Here is a 16,775-nt window from a genome sequence, read left to right as displayed (position 1 = left end):
CGTTCCATGCGCTATATTGGTATTTAATCCAAATATATTGGCGCCCAACGTGGGGCACCGCGGTGCCGGGCCGTACCTGGCTGAGGTTGTTCTCCAGCTCCAGCTGCCGGCTCTCGGTCTCACTGCGCACCAGCTCCCAGTGCTGCTCCAGTTCCTGCAGGCTGCGCTGCAGCCCCTCCACGCTCTCGCCCAGGCTGGAGAGCAGCAGCCCCTGCCCGGCCTCGGTCACCGACTGCACCGTGCGGGCGTGGGACATCACGTCGGTGCGCAGCACCTGGGGAGGGAGCAGCGGGGTCACGGCTGGGACAGGGATAGGGACACCCCCATTCCTAAAGCCCCTGGCCCCAGAACAGCTCTGCTGCCCCCAGCACCACTAGGGAGGGAGCAGCAGGGTCACGGCTGGGACAGGGGTAGAGACACCCCCATTCCTAAAGCCCCTGGCCCCAGAACAGCTCTGCTGCCCCCAGCACCGCTAGGGAGGGAGCAGCAGGGTCACGGCTGGGGCCAGGCAGGGACAGTCCCATTTCTAAAGCCCCTAAAGCCCCTAAACCCAGCATGGACACCCACACCCCACATTCCTAAAGCCCCTGGCCCTGAGACAGCTCTGCTGCCCCCAGCACCGCTGCCACTGGGGAGGGAGCAGCAGGGTTATGGCTGGGACAGGGGCACCCACACCCCCATTTCTAAAGCCCCCGAGGCACCTCTGCTGCCCCAGCACCGCTGCCACTGGGGAGGGAGCACCAGGGTTATGGCTGGGGCCGGGCAGGGACACCCACACCCACATTCCTAAAGCTCCTCACCCCAAAACACCTCTGCTGCCCCCAGCATCTGGGGAGGGAGCAGCGGGGTTACCACTGAGGTGCTGGGATGGGGCACCCACACCCTGCATTACTAAAGCCCCTGACACACCTCTGCTGTCCCCAGCACCACTGGGGAGGGAGTGGCAGAGTGACGGCTGGGACAAGGACACCCACACCTGCATTCCTAAAGCCCCTGGCCCCGAGACACCTCTGCTGCCCCCAGCACCGCTGCCACCGGGGAGGGAGCGGCGGGGTAACAGCTGGGACAGGGAGACAGGGGCACCCACACCCCCATTCCTAAAGCCCCTAAACCTGGCAGAGACACCCACACCTGAATTCCTAAAGCCCCTCACCCTGAGACAGCTCTGCTGCCCCCAGTGCTGCTGCCACCACAGCCCTGGGCAGTAACAGTGCCACGCTGGGCAGGGATGGCACCCATGGGAGCCTCCAGGCTGGTGCCAGGGTGAGAGGCAGGGCCGAGGCACAGGATTTGCCAATTCGTGGCAGCAGAGTGGCAGGGACAGGGGCAGCGGGACAGGGGCAGAGGGGACAGGGGCAGAGGAGACAGGGGCAAATGGGACAGGGGCAAAAGGGACAGGTACCCCTTTCACGGCCTCCCTGGAGCAGGGACAGCCCGGCCTCGCAGCCTCGCCTGTGTCAGGCACGTCAGGAGCATGCCCGGGCACAGGGCTGTGGCACAGGGCCGGCCCTGGGACAGCTCATTCCTCCCGTGTTGTCACTGAGGGAGGGGATGCGTCCTGTGTTGCAGCCTGCCCGGCCCAGCTGCTGCTGCTGCTGCATCCGAGGGGGGGGCCAGGCAGCACCGCGGGGCCAGGACACCAAGCCTTGGGTGCCATTACAGCCAGGACACCCAGGCCGGGGTGTCACCAGGGTCAAGACACCCACCCTGACTAGGACACACACCCTGGGGTGCCACCACAGCCAGGACATCCAACCTGGGAGTGCCACCATGACCAAGACACCCAAGCTGGGAGTGCCACCACAGCCAGGACACACACTCAGGGGGTGCCACCATGACCAGGACACTCACTCTGACCAGGACACCCCCCCTGGGGTAAAACCACAGCCAGGACACCCATCCTGACCAGGACACCCACCCTGGTGGTGCCACCATGGCCAGGGCACACACCCTGATGTGTTACCATGACCAGGACCCCCAGGACACCCACCCTGACCAGGACACCCACCCTGGGGGTACCACCACATCCAGGACCCCCAGGACCCCCACCCCAGCAGTGTGACCATGGCTGTGCTCGTGTGTCCCCCGGCCCCGGTGCAGGCTCACCTTGTGCTTGGCCAGCTCGATCTCGCAGCTCTGCAGGTCGGGCCGCAGGGGCGCAGGGCCGCGCAGCTGCTCCCCGGTGCGGCTCAGCCACTGCAGCAGCTCGGCCAGCTGCGTGTGGAACTGCCCCAGCCCCAGCAGTGCTGCCTCCAGCTGGTGCTGCAGGAGGGAAAAGTGGGGTCAGGGAAGGGAAGGGCAGCCCACACGGCCCTGGGTGCCCACAGAGCTTCTGGCACACACCCAGTGCCCACACAGTGCCCATATAGACCTAGAGAGCCACCCAGTGCCCAACCAGCGCCCAACTGGCTCTGAGCACCCATCCAGCACTCACCCAGTGCCCACCCAGCCCTGGGCACCCACACAATGCCCACCCAGCACCCACCCAGCCCTGGGCACCCACCCAGTGCTCACCCAGTGCCCACCCAGCCCTGGGCACCCACCCAGTGCTCACACAGACATGGGCACCCACTCAGTACCCACCCAGTGTGCACTCAGTGCCCGCTTGCAGCCCCCCACGCTGACCCAGCCCCGTGCCCCCCACACCCACAGGATGTGCCCACCCAGCACATCCACGGCAACCCCTGTCCTGCCAGCCCTGCCCTGTGCCCCTGTGCCCCTTGCCCACCTGTCTGCTGACGATCTCCTCCTCCAGGTGGTCCCAGCGCTGGCGGAAGTCGCAGAGCGTGGCCGGGGGCTCCCCCTGCCCCGTGCCCCCCTGGTGCCGCAGGCTCTCCACGTCCACCTTGCACTGGTACAGCTCCCGCTTGAACTCCTGGCAGGTGGCACCGGTTGGTGACAGGGTCAGCCCGACCCCAGGGCACCACACACACGGCACAGCACAGGCACTGGCCCTGAGCTGCTCCTCTGGGGGTGCCCAAGCACCTCAGGGACTCATGGGGGCCACCCCATTCAGGACTTGGGCACCCGGTGCACTGGGGCACTGGCACTATCCAAGGTGCCAGCCCAATCCATGTCACCTCTGCCTGGAGCACCCACTGCCCTCTCTGCCCCTGCCGGCCCCCAGGGATCAGGGCATGGTGTGGCACAGCATGGTTTAGCATGGCACAGCATGGCCTGGCATGGCACAGCACAGTTTGGCATGGCACAGCATGGTTTGGCATGGCACAGCATGCCCAGCATCGCACAGTGTGGTTTGGTGTGGCACAGCACAGCCCAGCGTGGCACAGAATGGTTTAGTATGGCATGGCATGGCCCAGCGCAGCACAGCACAGTTTGGCATGGCACGGCATGGCCCTGTGTGGTGCAGCACAGTTTGGCGCGGCACAGAATGGCCTGGCATGGCACAACACGGCCAGGCTTGGCACAGCACAGTTTAGTGCGGCACAGCACGACCAAGCATGGCACAGCACTGTCTGGCACAGCACAGCCCAGCTTGGCACAGCATGGTTTGGCACGGCACAGCACAGCCCAGCATGGCACAGCACAGCCCAGCACAGCACAGCATGGTTTAGTGCGGCACAGCACAGTTTGGCATGGAACAGCACGGTTTAGCACAGCACAGCCCACCCAGGCGTGGCACAGCACAGTTTGGCACAGCCCAGCCCAGCCCGGCACGGAACATCTCGGCACCTTGAGCTCGGCCAGCTGCTGCTGCACCATGTCCAGGTCGCCGCCCACCAGGAACTCCTCGGCGATGCGCAGCTCGGCCGCGTCCAGCCACTCCAGCAGCCGCTGGGGACAGGGAACACGGGGGGTTGGGGACCCGTGGTGGCCCCACGGTCCCTCAGACCCCTGAGCGGGGACAGGAGGGTGACCCTGCCACCTCCATGGGGGATCTGCCCCCAAACCCACCTGCATGGTGTCCTGGTAGCTGAGGGCAGCCTGGAGCTGCTCCTCGAGGCGTCCGTTCCGCTCCGTCCACACCCGGCTCAGGCTGTGCCAGGAGGAGTAGAGCTGCGCCAGGCACGGGGGTCAGTGGTGCCAACACAGGGACAGGGCACAGGGGGATGTGGTGCCAACACAGGGACAGGGCACAGGGGGATGTGGGGGACAGGGTGGACAGGGCACAGGGGACAGGGAGTACAGAGCACAGGGGTCAGTGGTGCCACAGCAGGGCCAGGGTGCAGGGGGACAGGGCGTGGGGCACAGGGTGGACAGAGCACAGGGGAAAGGGTGGGCAGGGCACGGGGGTCAGTGGTGCCACAGTGAGGCTGGGGAGCAGGGGGACACGGCATGGGGAAGAGCGTGGACAGGGGTCAGGGTGGACAGGGCACAGGGGTTGGTGGTGCCACAGCAGGGCAGGGCACAGGGGGATGGGACATGGGGGACAGCGTGGACAGGGCACAGGGGTCAGCACTCCCCGGGGTACAGGGTGAGGATGTCACTAGCACCAAGGGCACAGAGGTGGCACCACATGGACATCCAGGCCTGAAGACACCATGGGAGTGCCAGGGCATAGGAGCTGTGTGGGGGTCAGTGGGGAGCACTGTGGGAGTCAGTAGCACTGCTGGGCATCGGGGACACGCCACCCCCACAAGCAGCATCCTCACACCCCCAGGATGTCCCTCCCTGACCCCAGCCCCAAGGACACTCACATCGTCCAGGCTCTTGGTGACATCAGGTTTGTCGGGGTCCCCACAGGATGCCATCAGCTCCACGCCCAGGCTGCCCAGCGTGTCCAGCTCACCCTGGAGGGCATCGATGTCCTCCCGCAGAGCCTGTGCAGGGCATGGGGCTCAGGGCTGCCCACACCAGGGCACTGCCCACACCAGGGACTGCCCAGGGCATTGCCCACACCAGGAGCTGCCCAGGGCACTGCCCACACCAGGAGCTGCCCATGTCATGGCACTGCCCACACCAGGGGCTGCCCATGTCATGGCACTGCCCAGCAAGCCCCCACCCAGCCATACCTGCATGGTGCGCAGCCGCGTGCGGATGGCCTCAGGCTCGCTGCCAGCCTCCTCCAGGCCCAGCACCAGCTGCTGGGTGTCACTGAGTGCCACGGCCAGCTCAGACAGGCCATGCCAGAAGCGCTCGGCCAGTGCCAGCAGCTCCCGAAGCCACCGCTCCCGCTCCTGGCAGCGGCCGTGCAGGCAGCCCCACAGTGACAGCAGCTGCTCGGTGCGCTCCTGGATCCCTACAGGGCACAGCGGGTCAGGGATCGGGGTGCCACGAGGGCCCCAGCACCCACACAGGCCCTGACAGGAACACGGATCTCCTCCCGGCCATGCCATGCCCACCCCTCCGTGCCGGTACCTCTGTCAGCGGCGTCGGAGCTGACTGCCTGCATGGTGGCCAGCAGCTCCTCGCCCTGCGCTCGGATCCCCTCCAGGGCCACCCCGAGCTTCTCCAGCTCGCCCAGGGCCAGGCTGTTCTCCCGGATCTGCTCCCTCAGATGGGCCGCATCGCCACGGACAGGGGGCTGGCTCTGCAGCCGGCTCTGCAGCCGCTCCAGGCACTCCAGCAGCAGGTCCATGCGCTCTGACAGCTGCGGACCAGCCCAGTGACTCGAGGGTATGGCCCCGGGGATGCACCCCACCAGGGCAGCGGTGGGCATACCTGGCTGTATCGCGGCAGGGCATCCTCCAGCAGAGCCGCTGCCTGGCGCACGCGCTCGCGGATGTGGCCATACTGCTCCTCCAGCTCCTGCCAGCGCCGCTGGAATGGGGCTGCCTGCTCAGGGCTCAGGTCCAGCAGCTGCGCCGACACGCGCTGCAGCTTCCCCACCAGCGGCCGGTGCTCGGCGATGGCCTCCCGCAGGCTCTGGCAGCGGGGAAGAGCCGTGGGGGCGCATTGGGGTGGGATGTGCCCCATGGGATTCACCCCACAGGGATGTGCTGCTGCACCCGGTGCTGCTCCCAGAGGGCTCCTGCTCGCTGGGTGTCCCAGCCCGATGGTGCCCATGGCGGTGCCACCCCCATCCCATCACCGCTCCCACCTGCAGGGTGGCCGAGCCTGTCCCTTTTGCCCCTGCCCTGCCCACACCTGCAGCAGCGCCTGCTGCTCCTTGAAGGCCTCGTAGCTGATGGCGTTGGGCGAGAGCTGCACTCCCAGGGCCTGCGTCTCCTCCAGCCAGGGCAGCAGCTCCTCGAGGGCCTCAGAGAACTGGGTGAGCAGGGACTGGGCGTGCTCCAGCTGCACGGCACAGGCGCCGCTGTGCAGGGACAGCTGCTCCGTGCGCTCCTGCAGCACCTGCACCAATGGCTGTGGAGACAGGGAGTCACCACACAGGGCACAGCCATCCCTGGGTGCTAGTAATGTCCCCTGGCACCCTCGCAGCTCACCTGAAGGCGCTGCCGCAGGGGCTCAGGGCAGCAGCGCAGTAGTGGCTCCGAGAAGCCCAGCAGACGCTCAACCAGGCCCCGGCAGTGCAGGATCTCGGCAGAGAGCAGCTGAAATGGAGCCACAGGTGGGTGCCAGGTCCCGGCAGGGATAGGGATGCCAAGCCCAGTGCCCCCTGTACCCTGGGCACTGCTGCAGACCCACCTTCTGCTCGGAGAGCTGCGAGCGGAGAGCCTCAGCATCCAGCTGCACCCGGCCAATCTCCTCCAGCCGCTCACCCAGCCCGGCCACGCGGCTGAGCTGGGACTCCAGGACCTGCTCAAACTGCAGCGGAGGGGCAGACGTCAGCCAGGGAGGGTGTGAATGCACTGGGACCGACGCTGGGAATGGTGAGGGGCTCGGGGACCCCAGTGTGCCAAACCTTCTCCCTGTCACTGGCAGTGACCGAGGGCTCCTGGCCATCCTGCTGGCTCTCCTGCTCGCCCAGCTCCTTCTCCATGCGGCTCAGCCACAGTGCCAGGTCCTCAGGGGCCGTGCCCAGGCGAGACGAGGCCTCCAGGGTCTGCCCCAGCCGGTGAGCGGTGTCAGCGCTGCTCTGGCCCACAATGAGGTAGCGCATCCTCAGTGACTCCATCTTCTCCTGCGTCAGCTGGGCCTCCTCCCCTGTGGCACCGCAACACCGCCATCAGTGTCACTGTGACACTGCCATCAGTGCCACCACACTGGCATCCCTGGACATGAAACTGGCCACACCGACAGCTTCCAGCCACCTGGCAATCACTTTGTCCTGACCTTTTCCCTCTCCTACCCCTGCTCCTCCTGCTCCCACATCCAGCTCTGGCCTCTCATCTCTCTGCCAGCAAGACCCACCTCACCACTGAACCCTGTCCCACCTTGACACTGAACACTGTCCCACCTCACCACTAAACCCTGTCCCACCCCAGCTCTGGCCCACGGGCTCTACCCTGTCCTCTCTGCATCCCCTGAGGTGCTATTGGCCCCTCACACCACAGCACAGCTTCTGGTGGTGATCAGCACGCCCCAAAGACCCCCAGTGCCCGGGGCCCCCTTGCTGGCCTGGGCTGCCTCTGTCTGTGCTCGTCCCATCCCAAGTCCCTGTGGCCACCCCTCCCAGCCATTGCCACTTGCCTGTCACCAGCTCCAGGACGCGCTGCCCACTCTCCAGGGCTCCATCCAGCTCCCCCAGCCGCCCGCGGATCTCCTCACAGAGGGCCTGTAGCAGTGACCAGTGATGACACAGGTGCCCGCCTCCACCCTGTGCCCACCCCACGCCCAACCTGTGCCCACCTGGGTCTGCTGGTAGGCGTCCTGCACGCGGCCAACACAGCCATCAGCACGCCAGAGCTGGGCCAGCTGCCTCTCTGTGGCACCCAGCCACTCCTGGAAGGCATCCACGGCCTCCTGGAAGCCCTGGGCTGCCAGCAGGATCCGCTCCAGGCAGCCGTACCTGCACCAGGAGGGCTGGTGAGGTGGGCAGTGACAGTGTCCGGGCCAGCAAAGCCCCCTCTCCCCATCACCATCATGTCCATGCCCCGTGGTGCCCTGAATGAGGGACACAGCAACGCCAGTGTCTCCACAGAGGGGAACAGTGTCCCACAGAGGGACCAGGGACAAGGGCTGTGTGACAAACTGTCCATGCAGCCCTGGAGCCGCTACTCCTGTGCAGCCCCAGCACTTGTGATGGGGACAGTCCCTCCCATGGTGGCCCCAGTGCCAGCGGGGCAGAGCACAGGGACAGCAGGGTGTCACAGAGACTCCGTGTGGGGGGCACCAGCGGGCAGAGCCTGTGCCAGCAGGATGGGGCTGCCAGCCCAGTGATGATGGCCTGGCCCAGCCCCTGACCCACCTGGCTTCAGCCTCCTGCATCAGCTTGTCCCACCTCTCCCCGAGGCTGAAGAGGCTGGCACTCCCCTCAGGTGCCGTCAGTCTGTCCTGCAGGACAAGCTCCACACGTGGCCTCCGCTCCTCCAGCAGGCGCTTCAGGAGCTGCAGGGACGGGGGACACCACGCTGGGGACTCCTGTGCACCCCTCGAACCCCGGCATGGCCCTGGGCTGGAACCCAGGGAGCTGCAGTGACCAGGGACACCACGCTGGGGACTCCTGTGCACCCCTCGAACCCCTGGGCTAGAGCTCAGGGAGCTGCATGGACTGGGGACACCACGCTGGGGAGTCCTGTGCACCCCTCGAACCCCTGGGCTGGAACCCAGGGAGCTGCAGGGACGGGGGACACCACGCTGGGGACTTCTGTGCACCCCTCCCACCCCGACACAGCCGTGGCCTGGAGCTCTGGCCCCCTAATCCCCGCATGGACACGCGTGGGCGGGACACGCCGGCTGACCTTCTGCTCCTCCAGCTGCGCCTTCACCACCTTGGCCTCCGCCGACGGCGGCTTCTGGTTGCTCACCAGCTCCTCCATGTCTGCCACCCAGGCCAGCAGTCGCTCCAGCGTCTCCTGGCCTCGCTCTGCTGCCTCCTCTGGGACGGGCACAGCCCGTGAGGACACCTGTGGGGAGAGGTGGCTGAGCCGCCCGTGTGGGCAGGTGGAGGGCAGCCATGGGGCTGGGCAGCAGCCCCCACACCGTGCCCTCTTCCCAAGGTGACACCAGGACCCTGTCCAGCCCATGGGGTCCTCCCTGGCATCCCTCACATCCCTCACAGGACTCCCCAAAGCAGGGGCTACATGCCCGGTGCTGTTTGGATCCCTCCAGAGCCATGGGCTGCTCCAGCCAGAGCTGAGGGAAGGGAGGTCCCTGTCTTCCAGCACCCGGCTGGGTGCCCAGCACGAGCAGTGCCACCAGCCCAGCCCACACCGGGGCACACACAGCGAGTCCACACGAGCCCAAGGCCAGGAGAAAACCCTGCTGGAGGGCAGCGCTGTGGCACAGAGCCTGGCACAGTGTCCTCCCAGCAAGGCTCTCTATCCATCGGTCACCTCGGTGGCATCCGTGTGTCCAGCAGCAGCAGCGAGCTCCCCCACGCACTCCGTCAGCACGGTGACCGTGCGGGTGACCACGGGCTCGCCACCCTTGTCACCCGCCGGGTACTCGGTCACCTCCACGATCTCCGTCACGATGGTCTCGGTCACCTCCGTTACCTCGGTCACCTCCCGGGTGGTGACGGGCTTCCAGGACCAGGTGCTGCGGGGAGCACCGGCCCGGGGGGGGGTCCAGGTCGCGCCCCCCACCTGCCCCCGCACTGCAGCCGCACCCCCGTTCTGCACGGCCACCTCGGACTGGCTGCGCCTCAGCACCGGGCTGCCCGGCCGGCTCCGGGCGACACCGGGCCCCGGGCTCCAGCCATTCTCCACCGGCACCGCCGCCTTCTCCAGCAGCCCCGGCCAGGCCTCCGCGACGTCTCCTGCGGGTGGCTGCCCCGCGTCCAGCCCCGGCTCCCGCAGGAGCTCCTCCGGCCGCCGGCTCTTCTCGCCCAGGCAGCTGGGCCGGCTCACCGAGTTCCCCATGGCGCGGGCGCCGGGCCCCCGCCTCAAATCCCGGCCTGCAATGAGCCAGGGGTGTGGGTTACCGGGGCCACCGCGGGACCCCCAGGTGTCACCGGCCTGCGCTCGGCTCGACCCCTCGCTCCACGGCGCTGCCTGACCTCGCCCTCCGGTCTTGAGGGTCCCCCAGCAAAGGGCTGCCAAGAGCCAGCGTACCGGGACAGGCAGAGGGGACACGGCTGGAGGGAAGGGACCCCGAGGCGGTGCCCAGCTGCCCGTCCCACGCGTCTGGGCAGGGGACGCGGCAGTGGCAGCAGGGGAGAGGCAGATGCTCCCGCGCGGCATCGCCCCGCGCCGTTGGATTAACGAGGAGCAGCCAGAGAGGAGCATCTGCCCAGGGAACGGGGGCTGGGAGCACCGAGCGGGGACGGGCAGGTGGCCTCCCCAGCCTGCGAGCCCTGCCGCAGCCATAAATCCCCGGCGTGACCCGGCAGGACCCTCCCCCGGCAGCCCCCCCGCCGCAGCCGCAGTGCTGCTGCCCCCGGCCCTGGGCACACGCCCCTGCGCACGTGTGTACACACAAACACACGTGTGTACACACAAACACACGTGTGCAAACACACGCACACTCACCACACGCGTGTGCAAACACACGCACACATCACAAGCGTGTGCAAACACACACACATAACACACACGTGTGCAAACACACACACACACTCACCACACACACTCACTCCAACCCGTGTGCACGCACTCCCCGACAGGCAGACCCCACGCTCGCACCCTTGCTTGGGGCTGGGGGGAGTTCAGCGATGGGACCCCCACTCCTGCATCAGCCGTGATATGAGACACACTTGTGGCAGCCCCGTACGCTCTTGGGAAGCACACGGTGCCCACATGCACCCACCCTGGCCGTGCCCCTGCCGTGGGTGCCGGGGTACCCTGAGCCCCCCGCTCGGCCCAACCCGCCGTGGGGCACTCCACGGGTGCCACCCCTGTGCGCGGTCACGGCACACACACACACACCCACGGCGAGGTCCTGACCCCCGTGCGCGGTCACGGCACACACACACACACCCACGGCGAGGTCCTGACCCCCGTGTGCAGACACGGTATACTCACACACACCCACGGCATGGTCACGGCACACACACCCACGGCGCGGTCCCGGCGAGCGCAGCCCCGCAGGGCACCGCACTCCCACCCCACCGCAACCCCCGCGTGTCCGGGGGCTGCGCGGGTGCGCGGGGTGACCCGGGGAGACCCCGACCCTCGGGACGCGCGGAACACCCACCCCGCCCGGCCCCGCGCACGCCGCGGCCCCGGAGCCCCCGCCCCGCACTCACCCCTCGGCGGCTTCGGGCGTCCATGGGGCCGGGCCGGGGGCGCCGCCGCCGCCGTTACCGCTCCGGGGGGGCCCGGCCCGCGCGGGGGAGCGGGGCGGAGGCGGCGGGGGGAGACTCGGTCCCCGTTACCGCCGCCCCGGCCCCGCCGCCTTTGTGCGCCGCGCCCGCGGCGCGGGGGGAGCGCGGGGGCACCGGGCGGAGACCCTGGCACCGGCAGCGCCGGGCTCGGCGGGGCTGGTCTGACCCCGGACACAGCACACCGCCCCCGTTAACCCTCCGCGAGCCGATCGCCGCCGTTACCGGGGAAACCCCCGGGGCCCCGCAGCCATCCCGCGGGGGAGGGGCGGTGCCGGCCCTCCGCCCGCCCCGCGCCGCCCGGGGGGGCGAGAGTCCGCACCCCGCGCTGCCCCGGGAACCTGCACCGACACCGGGGCGACCCCGGCACCTGCCCCGGCACCTGTACTGGCACCTGTACCGACACCAGCATCAGCACCGGCACCAGCATCTGCTCTGGCACCGTGCTCCCACCGGCACTAACGCCGGCACCTGTACCGACACCGGCACCTGCTCCGACACCAGCACCGGCATCGGCACTAACACCTGCACCTGCTGCTGCCCCTGCACCTGCCTCAGCACCTGTACCAGCACTGGCACCAGCAAAATGTGTGCAAAGAAACACACTGGCGCCTGCTCCAACACCTGTACCGACACCAGCACTGGCACCAGCACCAGCACTAACACCGGCACTGTGCTCTCACCAGCACCTGTACCGACACCAGCACCAGCACTAACACCGGCACCTGCTCTGGCATTGTGCTCTCACCGGCACCTGCTGCTCGCTCTGCACTGGCACCAGCAACTGCTCTGGTACCGGTAACCACACCGGCACCTGCACCAGAACCAGCCCAGGCTGTGCTGCCTCACCATGAGCCCCAGGACAGCACAACCCACGGTGTCACGGCCCACGGTGCCACCACCCCAGTGTCACGGCCCCATGGTCACACAGCCCCACATGCTCTGGGGCTGCAGCCCCCAACCTGGCTCTGGTCCCCCAAGCAGTGGCTGCTGTGCTCACTGAGGGGCTTGGCCCCACTCCCTGGGGCTCTTTGGGTGGGGGGACCCCTCAGCCAGGGCCCCGGGGGGGGGCTCAGTGGAGCAGGGCTGTGTTTGAGGGGGGTCAGGCCGGGCTGTTAAGATGCTAAACTGAATCCCACCCTGAGAGCCGGGGTGCTGTGGGCCTGGGTCCCCAGAACTCTCGCTGCCACCCTGCGTGCTGGAGGAAGCAGGGGGCAGCTGGAGGTGCCCAGCCGGGGGTTGCTCCTGCCCGTGGTATGAACCCCATCCCCACCCTGCCCTGGCTCGGCCTCCCAGCCCCAGAGAGACCCCCAGGACTGGATGCTGCCCCCCAGAGCCTCACGGGTGCCCCTCGCTGGGCCCCGGGAGCCGGGGGGCCGCTGCAGGCGCGTCGGCCACGCTGATGGATGGGGCTCCCTGGGGTCTCCTGGGAGCGGCGGGCGGCGGGGCCGGGGGCTTTGTCTGCTGCCAGAGACGCTGCCGGGAATTAGCATCTGCCAGGGCCTCGGCGGCTCCGCAGCGTCCTGCAGCAGCTCGGCATCATCCTCCTCCCCGCACGGCTCTGGAGCCTTGCGCTGGTGGCACCGAGGGGCTGGGCACCCAGCGGGGTCTGACCCCACGGTACTCCGGGCACCCACAGCACCCACAGAGCCCGGCCGGGACCTGCCCGGCAGAAGCTGGGCAGGGGCTGAGGATGCAGGTCGGAGCCTCCCGCCACCCCCGTCCCCCGCGGCCGCCGGCAGCTCGCCCGGCACGCTCCGCAGCCCCAGGTACCGGGCTCGGGGTGGCACGGGCGCCCCGGGCAGCGGAGCCCGGCGCGGGGCACCGGGCGGGAGCGGGCGGCTGGAATGCACAGCCTCAGATCCCGGGAGCCGGGTGGGTTTCTGTGCGGCCTCGGCTTTGTCTGCGCCGGGGCCGCAATGAATGGCCCTTTCAGTTTGTGCCGTCATGTGTGCCGAGGGAGCCCGTGTGCCGGCCAGGCCTCCAACAAAAGGAGCCGGCGAGGGGCGGCGAGGAGGGGGCGGCCGGCAGCCCCCACTGCGCTGCTGCCGCTGCGGCTCCGCGCCTGGGCAGGGGCACAGCAGCACAGGCTGTGCGGGCAGTGCTGGGCACACATCCGAGCTGACCTGACAGGGGCACACCGCCTGTGCCCAGCTGTACACCCCTCACACAGCCTCACACCGCCTGTGCCTGGGCAGGGGGCACAGCAGCACAGGCTGTGCAGGCAGTACTGGGCACACATCTGACATGATATGACACGGGCACACCTCCTGTGCCCGGCTGTACGCCCTCACAAAGCTACACACCTGCTGTGCACAGCCACACACCTCCTCTCCCTGGCTGTACACCCCCTCACACAGCCTCACACCCCCTGTGCCTGGGCTGGGGGCACAGCAGCACACGGCTGTGCAGGCAGCATGGGGGCACACATCTGACCTGACCTGACAAGGGCACCTCTCCTATGCCCAGCTGTACACCCCCTGTGCCTGGCTGTACACCCCCTGTGCCCAGCTGTACACCTCTCACACACCCACACACTTTCTGCGCCCAACTGTACACCCCTCATACAGGCCTGTGCCTGGCTGTACACCCCTCACACACCCACACACCTCCTGTGCCCAGCTGTACACCCCTCACACACCCACACACTTTCTGCGCCCAACTGTACACCCCTCATACAGCCCTGTGCCTGGCTGTACACCCCTCACACACCCACACACCTCCTGTGCCCAGCTGTACACCCCTCACAAAGCTGCACACCTCCTGTTCCTGGCTGTACACCCCTCACACCCCCTGTTCCCAGCTGTACACCCCTCACAAAGCTGCACACCTCCTGTTCCTGGCTGTACACCCCTCACACCCCCTGTTCCCAGCTGTACACCCGCTGTGCCCAGCTGTACACCCCTCACACACCCACACACCTCCTGTTCCCAGCTGTACACCCCTCACAAAGCTGCACACCTCCTGTTCCCGGCTGTACACCCCTCACACCCCCTGTTCCCAGCTGTACACCCGCTGTGCCTGGCTGTACATCCCTCACACAGACTCACACCCCTCACACAGACTCACACCCCTCTGCCCAGCTGTGCACCCCTGGTGTTCAGCCACTCTCCCCATGCCCAGGTAACAGTGCCACGAGCTGTGACAGTGCCACCAGTGCAGGTGGTGGCCCTGTGGCCAGCAGGGCTCCAAGGTAGTGGTACCCTGAGCACCAGGGCTATGGGGCTCCCTCCAGGCCACCAGCACGCTTGGGCTGGGGACAGGAAGCTGGACACAGGGGACCCGACCCCAGACAGCTGCAGGGCTGTGCTGCAGGCTCTCCCAGCAAGCTGTGGCCAGGTGCCTTCCTCCCATATGAGGACCAAGACCTCATCAGCCTCGGTGCAGACGTGGGCTGGTCCTGCCCGGCTCTGCACAACCCGGGGCCAGGCGTTACCTGCAGGGCTGTGCCAGGCTCTGGCAGCGCCAGCAGCCGCTTCTCCACGGCGTCCAGCCAGTGCCGCAGGGCGAGCAGCTGCTCCTGCACCTCCAGCCTCTGCTCGGAGCGCAGGCAGGCTCTGGGGAGAGAGCACAGACACACCAGGCTGTGGGGACACGGCCGCTGTCCCCTGTCCCTGCACTGCCCTGAACTCTGGGCTCACTGCCCACCTGCACCAGGTGTGCCACAGCCACACTTGCGCTCGCTCATACCCTGCTGGACACAGACACGCCTGTTATGGGTTTACTATATGATGCTTTTATGCCCAATTGTCTCGTTCTGTTTATGCTGAATAATAAGTTTTGCACCTTTAAGACTTGTTCCAGAGAGTGAAGGGGGGGAGAGAAGAAGCATGCAGTTTGTTTTCAGACACTGCACTCACTCCTCCACATTCCTGCTCCTGTACTGTGCTGTCTGTGGATGCACAGACAGCGGGACAGAGCTCTCCTTTGCTTTTCGTTAGTTTTAGCTAGCTGAGCCAAAGGAGTTCCCTGGACTGTGGGTCTTTTCCTTTTTCTTTGGACTTCTTGAAACCTGCTCTGGCCTGAACACCCAGCAGAGCACCGGCAGCTGCAGCTGTGGCCCACCGGGCCAGGCCTGGCCTGCGACAATTCCAGCACCAGAGGGACTGATCAGAGACTGAGTGAGCTGAACTGCAACCCAGGGACGTGGTTTTGTCAGTTTGTCATCTCTTTTGGAGCAGCAAGGGGTTTTATTGTTTAATATTGTTTAGGGCTTATTCTTTAATAAAGAGTTTTTTCCACTTTTCTCCAAGGAGGTATTTTCTCCCAGACCGGTTGGGAGGAGGGGCCGATTGAATCTGTTTTCCTACAGGAACCCCTTTGGGGATCCTCTCCCAAATTTGCTCTGAACCAGGACAACACCTGAGCTCGCTCCCACCCTGCTGGCCCCAGCACAGCCATCCCATGCCCTCCCTGCCCCAGACCCCCATGAAGGGTTCAGCAGCTCCCCTGTCAGGGTGTGGACACCTGGGCATGGCTGGCACGGCCCATCTGGCAGTGCCCAGCGGTGCCCCTGGCAGTGCCCAGCAGTGCCCTGGCAGCGCTCAGCACTCCCCGTACCTCTCCAGCTCCTCCCTGTCCCACGGTGAGCCCTCCACACCATCTCTGGTGTCCCCCACAGCACGGTGCACCTGCGGGGAGAGCAGAGGGACAGTGGGCACAGTCCTGCAGAGGGGCAGGAGACAAGGCTCCACAGTGAGGAGGTTTGGAGCATTTCTGTGTCTCCCCAGGGACAGCCCGTCCCCACCAGCTGGGACAGAGCTCCCTGGCCAGGATCCCCCTGTCTGTCCTATACCAGTACCTGCAGGTTTTGGTTTGGCTCCAGTTCCTCTGAATTCCTATGGTGCACCTCAATTTCCAAACCTTTTCCAGCTGGGATCGCTCCCAGATCTCACCCTGCTGCCTCTGGGGTACATCTGGTCCCCACTGTCCCTTCACCTGCTCTTGTGGGCCGCAGAGCTGCTGGCTGAGCCCAAATTGACCCTCAGCAAACTGACTCTCAGCAAAAAATTACCAACTGGCCCAAGGAAAACCCCATGCTCTGGTGTGGAGCAGCGGTGTCTCAGACCAGATGCTCTTCAGGTGCTGCCAGTGCAGCCACTTTGCCACAACACGTGGGAGAAGCTGCCAGGCAAACAGTGAGATCCACAAACCAGCAATGCCCTGGCACGGACACGAGGCATGAACAAGCAGCAATTCCTTCGTGCCCCAGTGGAGAGCGGGACTGGCAGGAGGGATCACACCAAGCCTGCACCCTGAGGCTGAGGGTGATGCTGCTCCCACAGCGCTGTAATTAACTGGTCATTAACCCTGATTAATTAAGCCAGGTCACCTGGCTGAGCACAAGGAGGGGGAGACAGCACTGTGAGGGAAACGGGGCACAGCCACAGTGATGGTGATAGGCCCAACACCTCGGCAAGGACACGACCACATCTCCAAAATATTGTACCAGGGGAAACAGCCAGGGAGAGTGGGCTGGATAAATGGAGATAAAACCCCCGTGGTGCAGGAGGGATGTGGCACTGCTGCCATGGAGGGACCTGGGGAA

General features: G+C 66.6%; 1 protein-coding gene across 1 annotated transcript in view; it reads right to left on the bottom strand.

The window, feature by feature from the left end:
* LOC102070503 (plectin) overlaps positions 1 to 16,775 on the bottom strand; it is an 82,109-nt gene that overhangs the window by 20,092 nt on the left and 45,242 nt on the right. Inside the window, 25 exon segments of the mRNA XM_074535405.1 lie at positions 77 to 274; positions 2,107 to 2,262; positions 2,729 to 2,875; positions 3,694 to 3,795; positions 3,916 to 4,017; positions 4,659 to 4,781; positions 4,974 to 5,200; positions 5,320 to 5,551; positions 5,623 to 5,826; positions 6,049 to 6,267; positions 6,348 to 6,455; positions 6,550 to 6,669; positions 6,767 to 7,008; positions 7,495 to 7,579; positions 7,654 to 7,813; positions 8,213 to 8,352; positions 8,706 to 8,870; positions 9,300 to 9,862; positions 11,153 to 11,407; positions 11,453 to 11,621; positions 11,705 to 11,916; positions 12,570 to 13,292; positions 14,431 to 14,494; positions 14,664 to 14,784; positions 15,788 to 15,858. Of these exon segments, the coding sequence (XP_074391506.1) occupies positions 77 to 274; positions 2,107 to 2,262; positions 2,729 to 2,875; positions 3,694 to 3,795; positions 3,916 to 4,017; positions 4,659 to 4,781; positions 4,974 to 5,200; positions 5,320 to 5,551; positions 5,623 to 5,826; positions 6,049 to 6,267; positions 6,348 to 6,455; positions 6,550 to 6,669; positions 6,767 to 7,008; positions 7,495 to 7,579; positions 7,654 to 7,813; positions 8,213 to 8,352; positions 8,706 to 8,870; positions 9,300 to 9,862; positions 11,153 to 11,407; positions 11,453 to 11,621; positions 11,705 to 11,916; positions 12,570 to 13,292; positions 14,431 to 14,494; positions 14,664 to 14,784; positions 15,788 to 15,858 (4,908 nt within the window).

The sequence above is a fragment of the Zonotrichia albicollis genome, chromosome 1 (assembly GCF_047830755.1).
Source record: "Zonotrichia albicollis isolate bZonAlb1 chromosome 1, bZonAlb1.hap1, whole genome shotgun sequence".
NCBI lineage: Eukaryota > Metazoa > Chordata > Aves > Passeriformes > Passerellidae > Zonotrichia > Zonotrichia albicollis.
The sequence above is the reverse complement of the archived record's forward strand: the minus strand, read 5'-3'. Positions and strand labels throughout refer to the sequence as shown.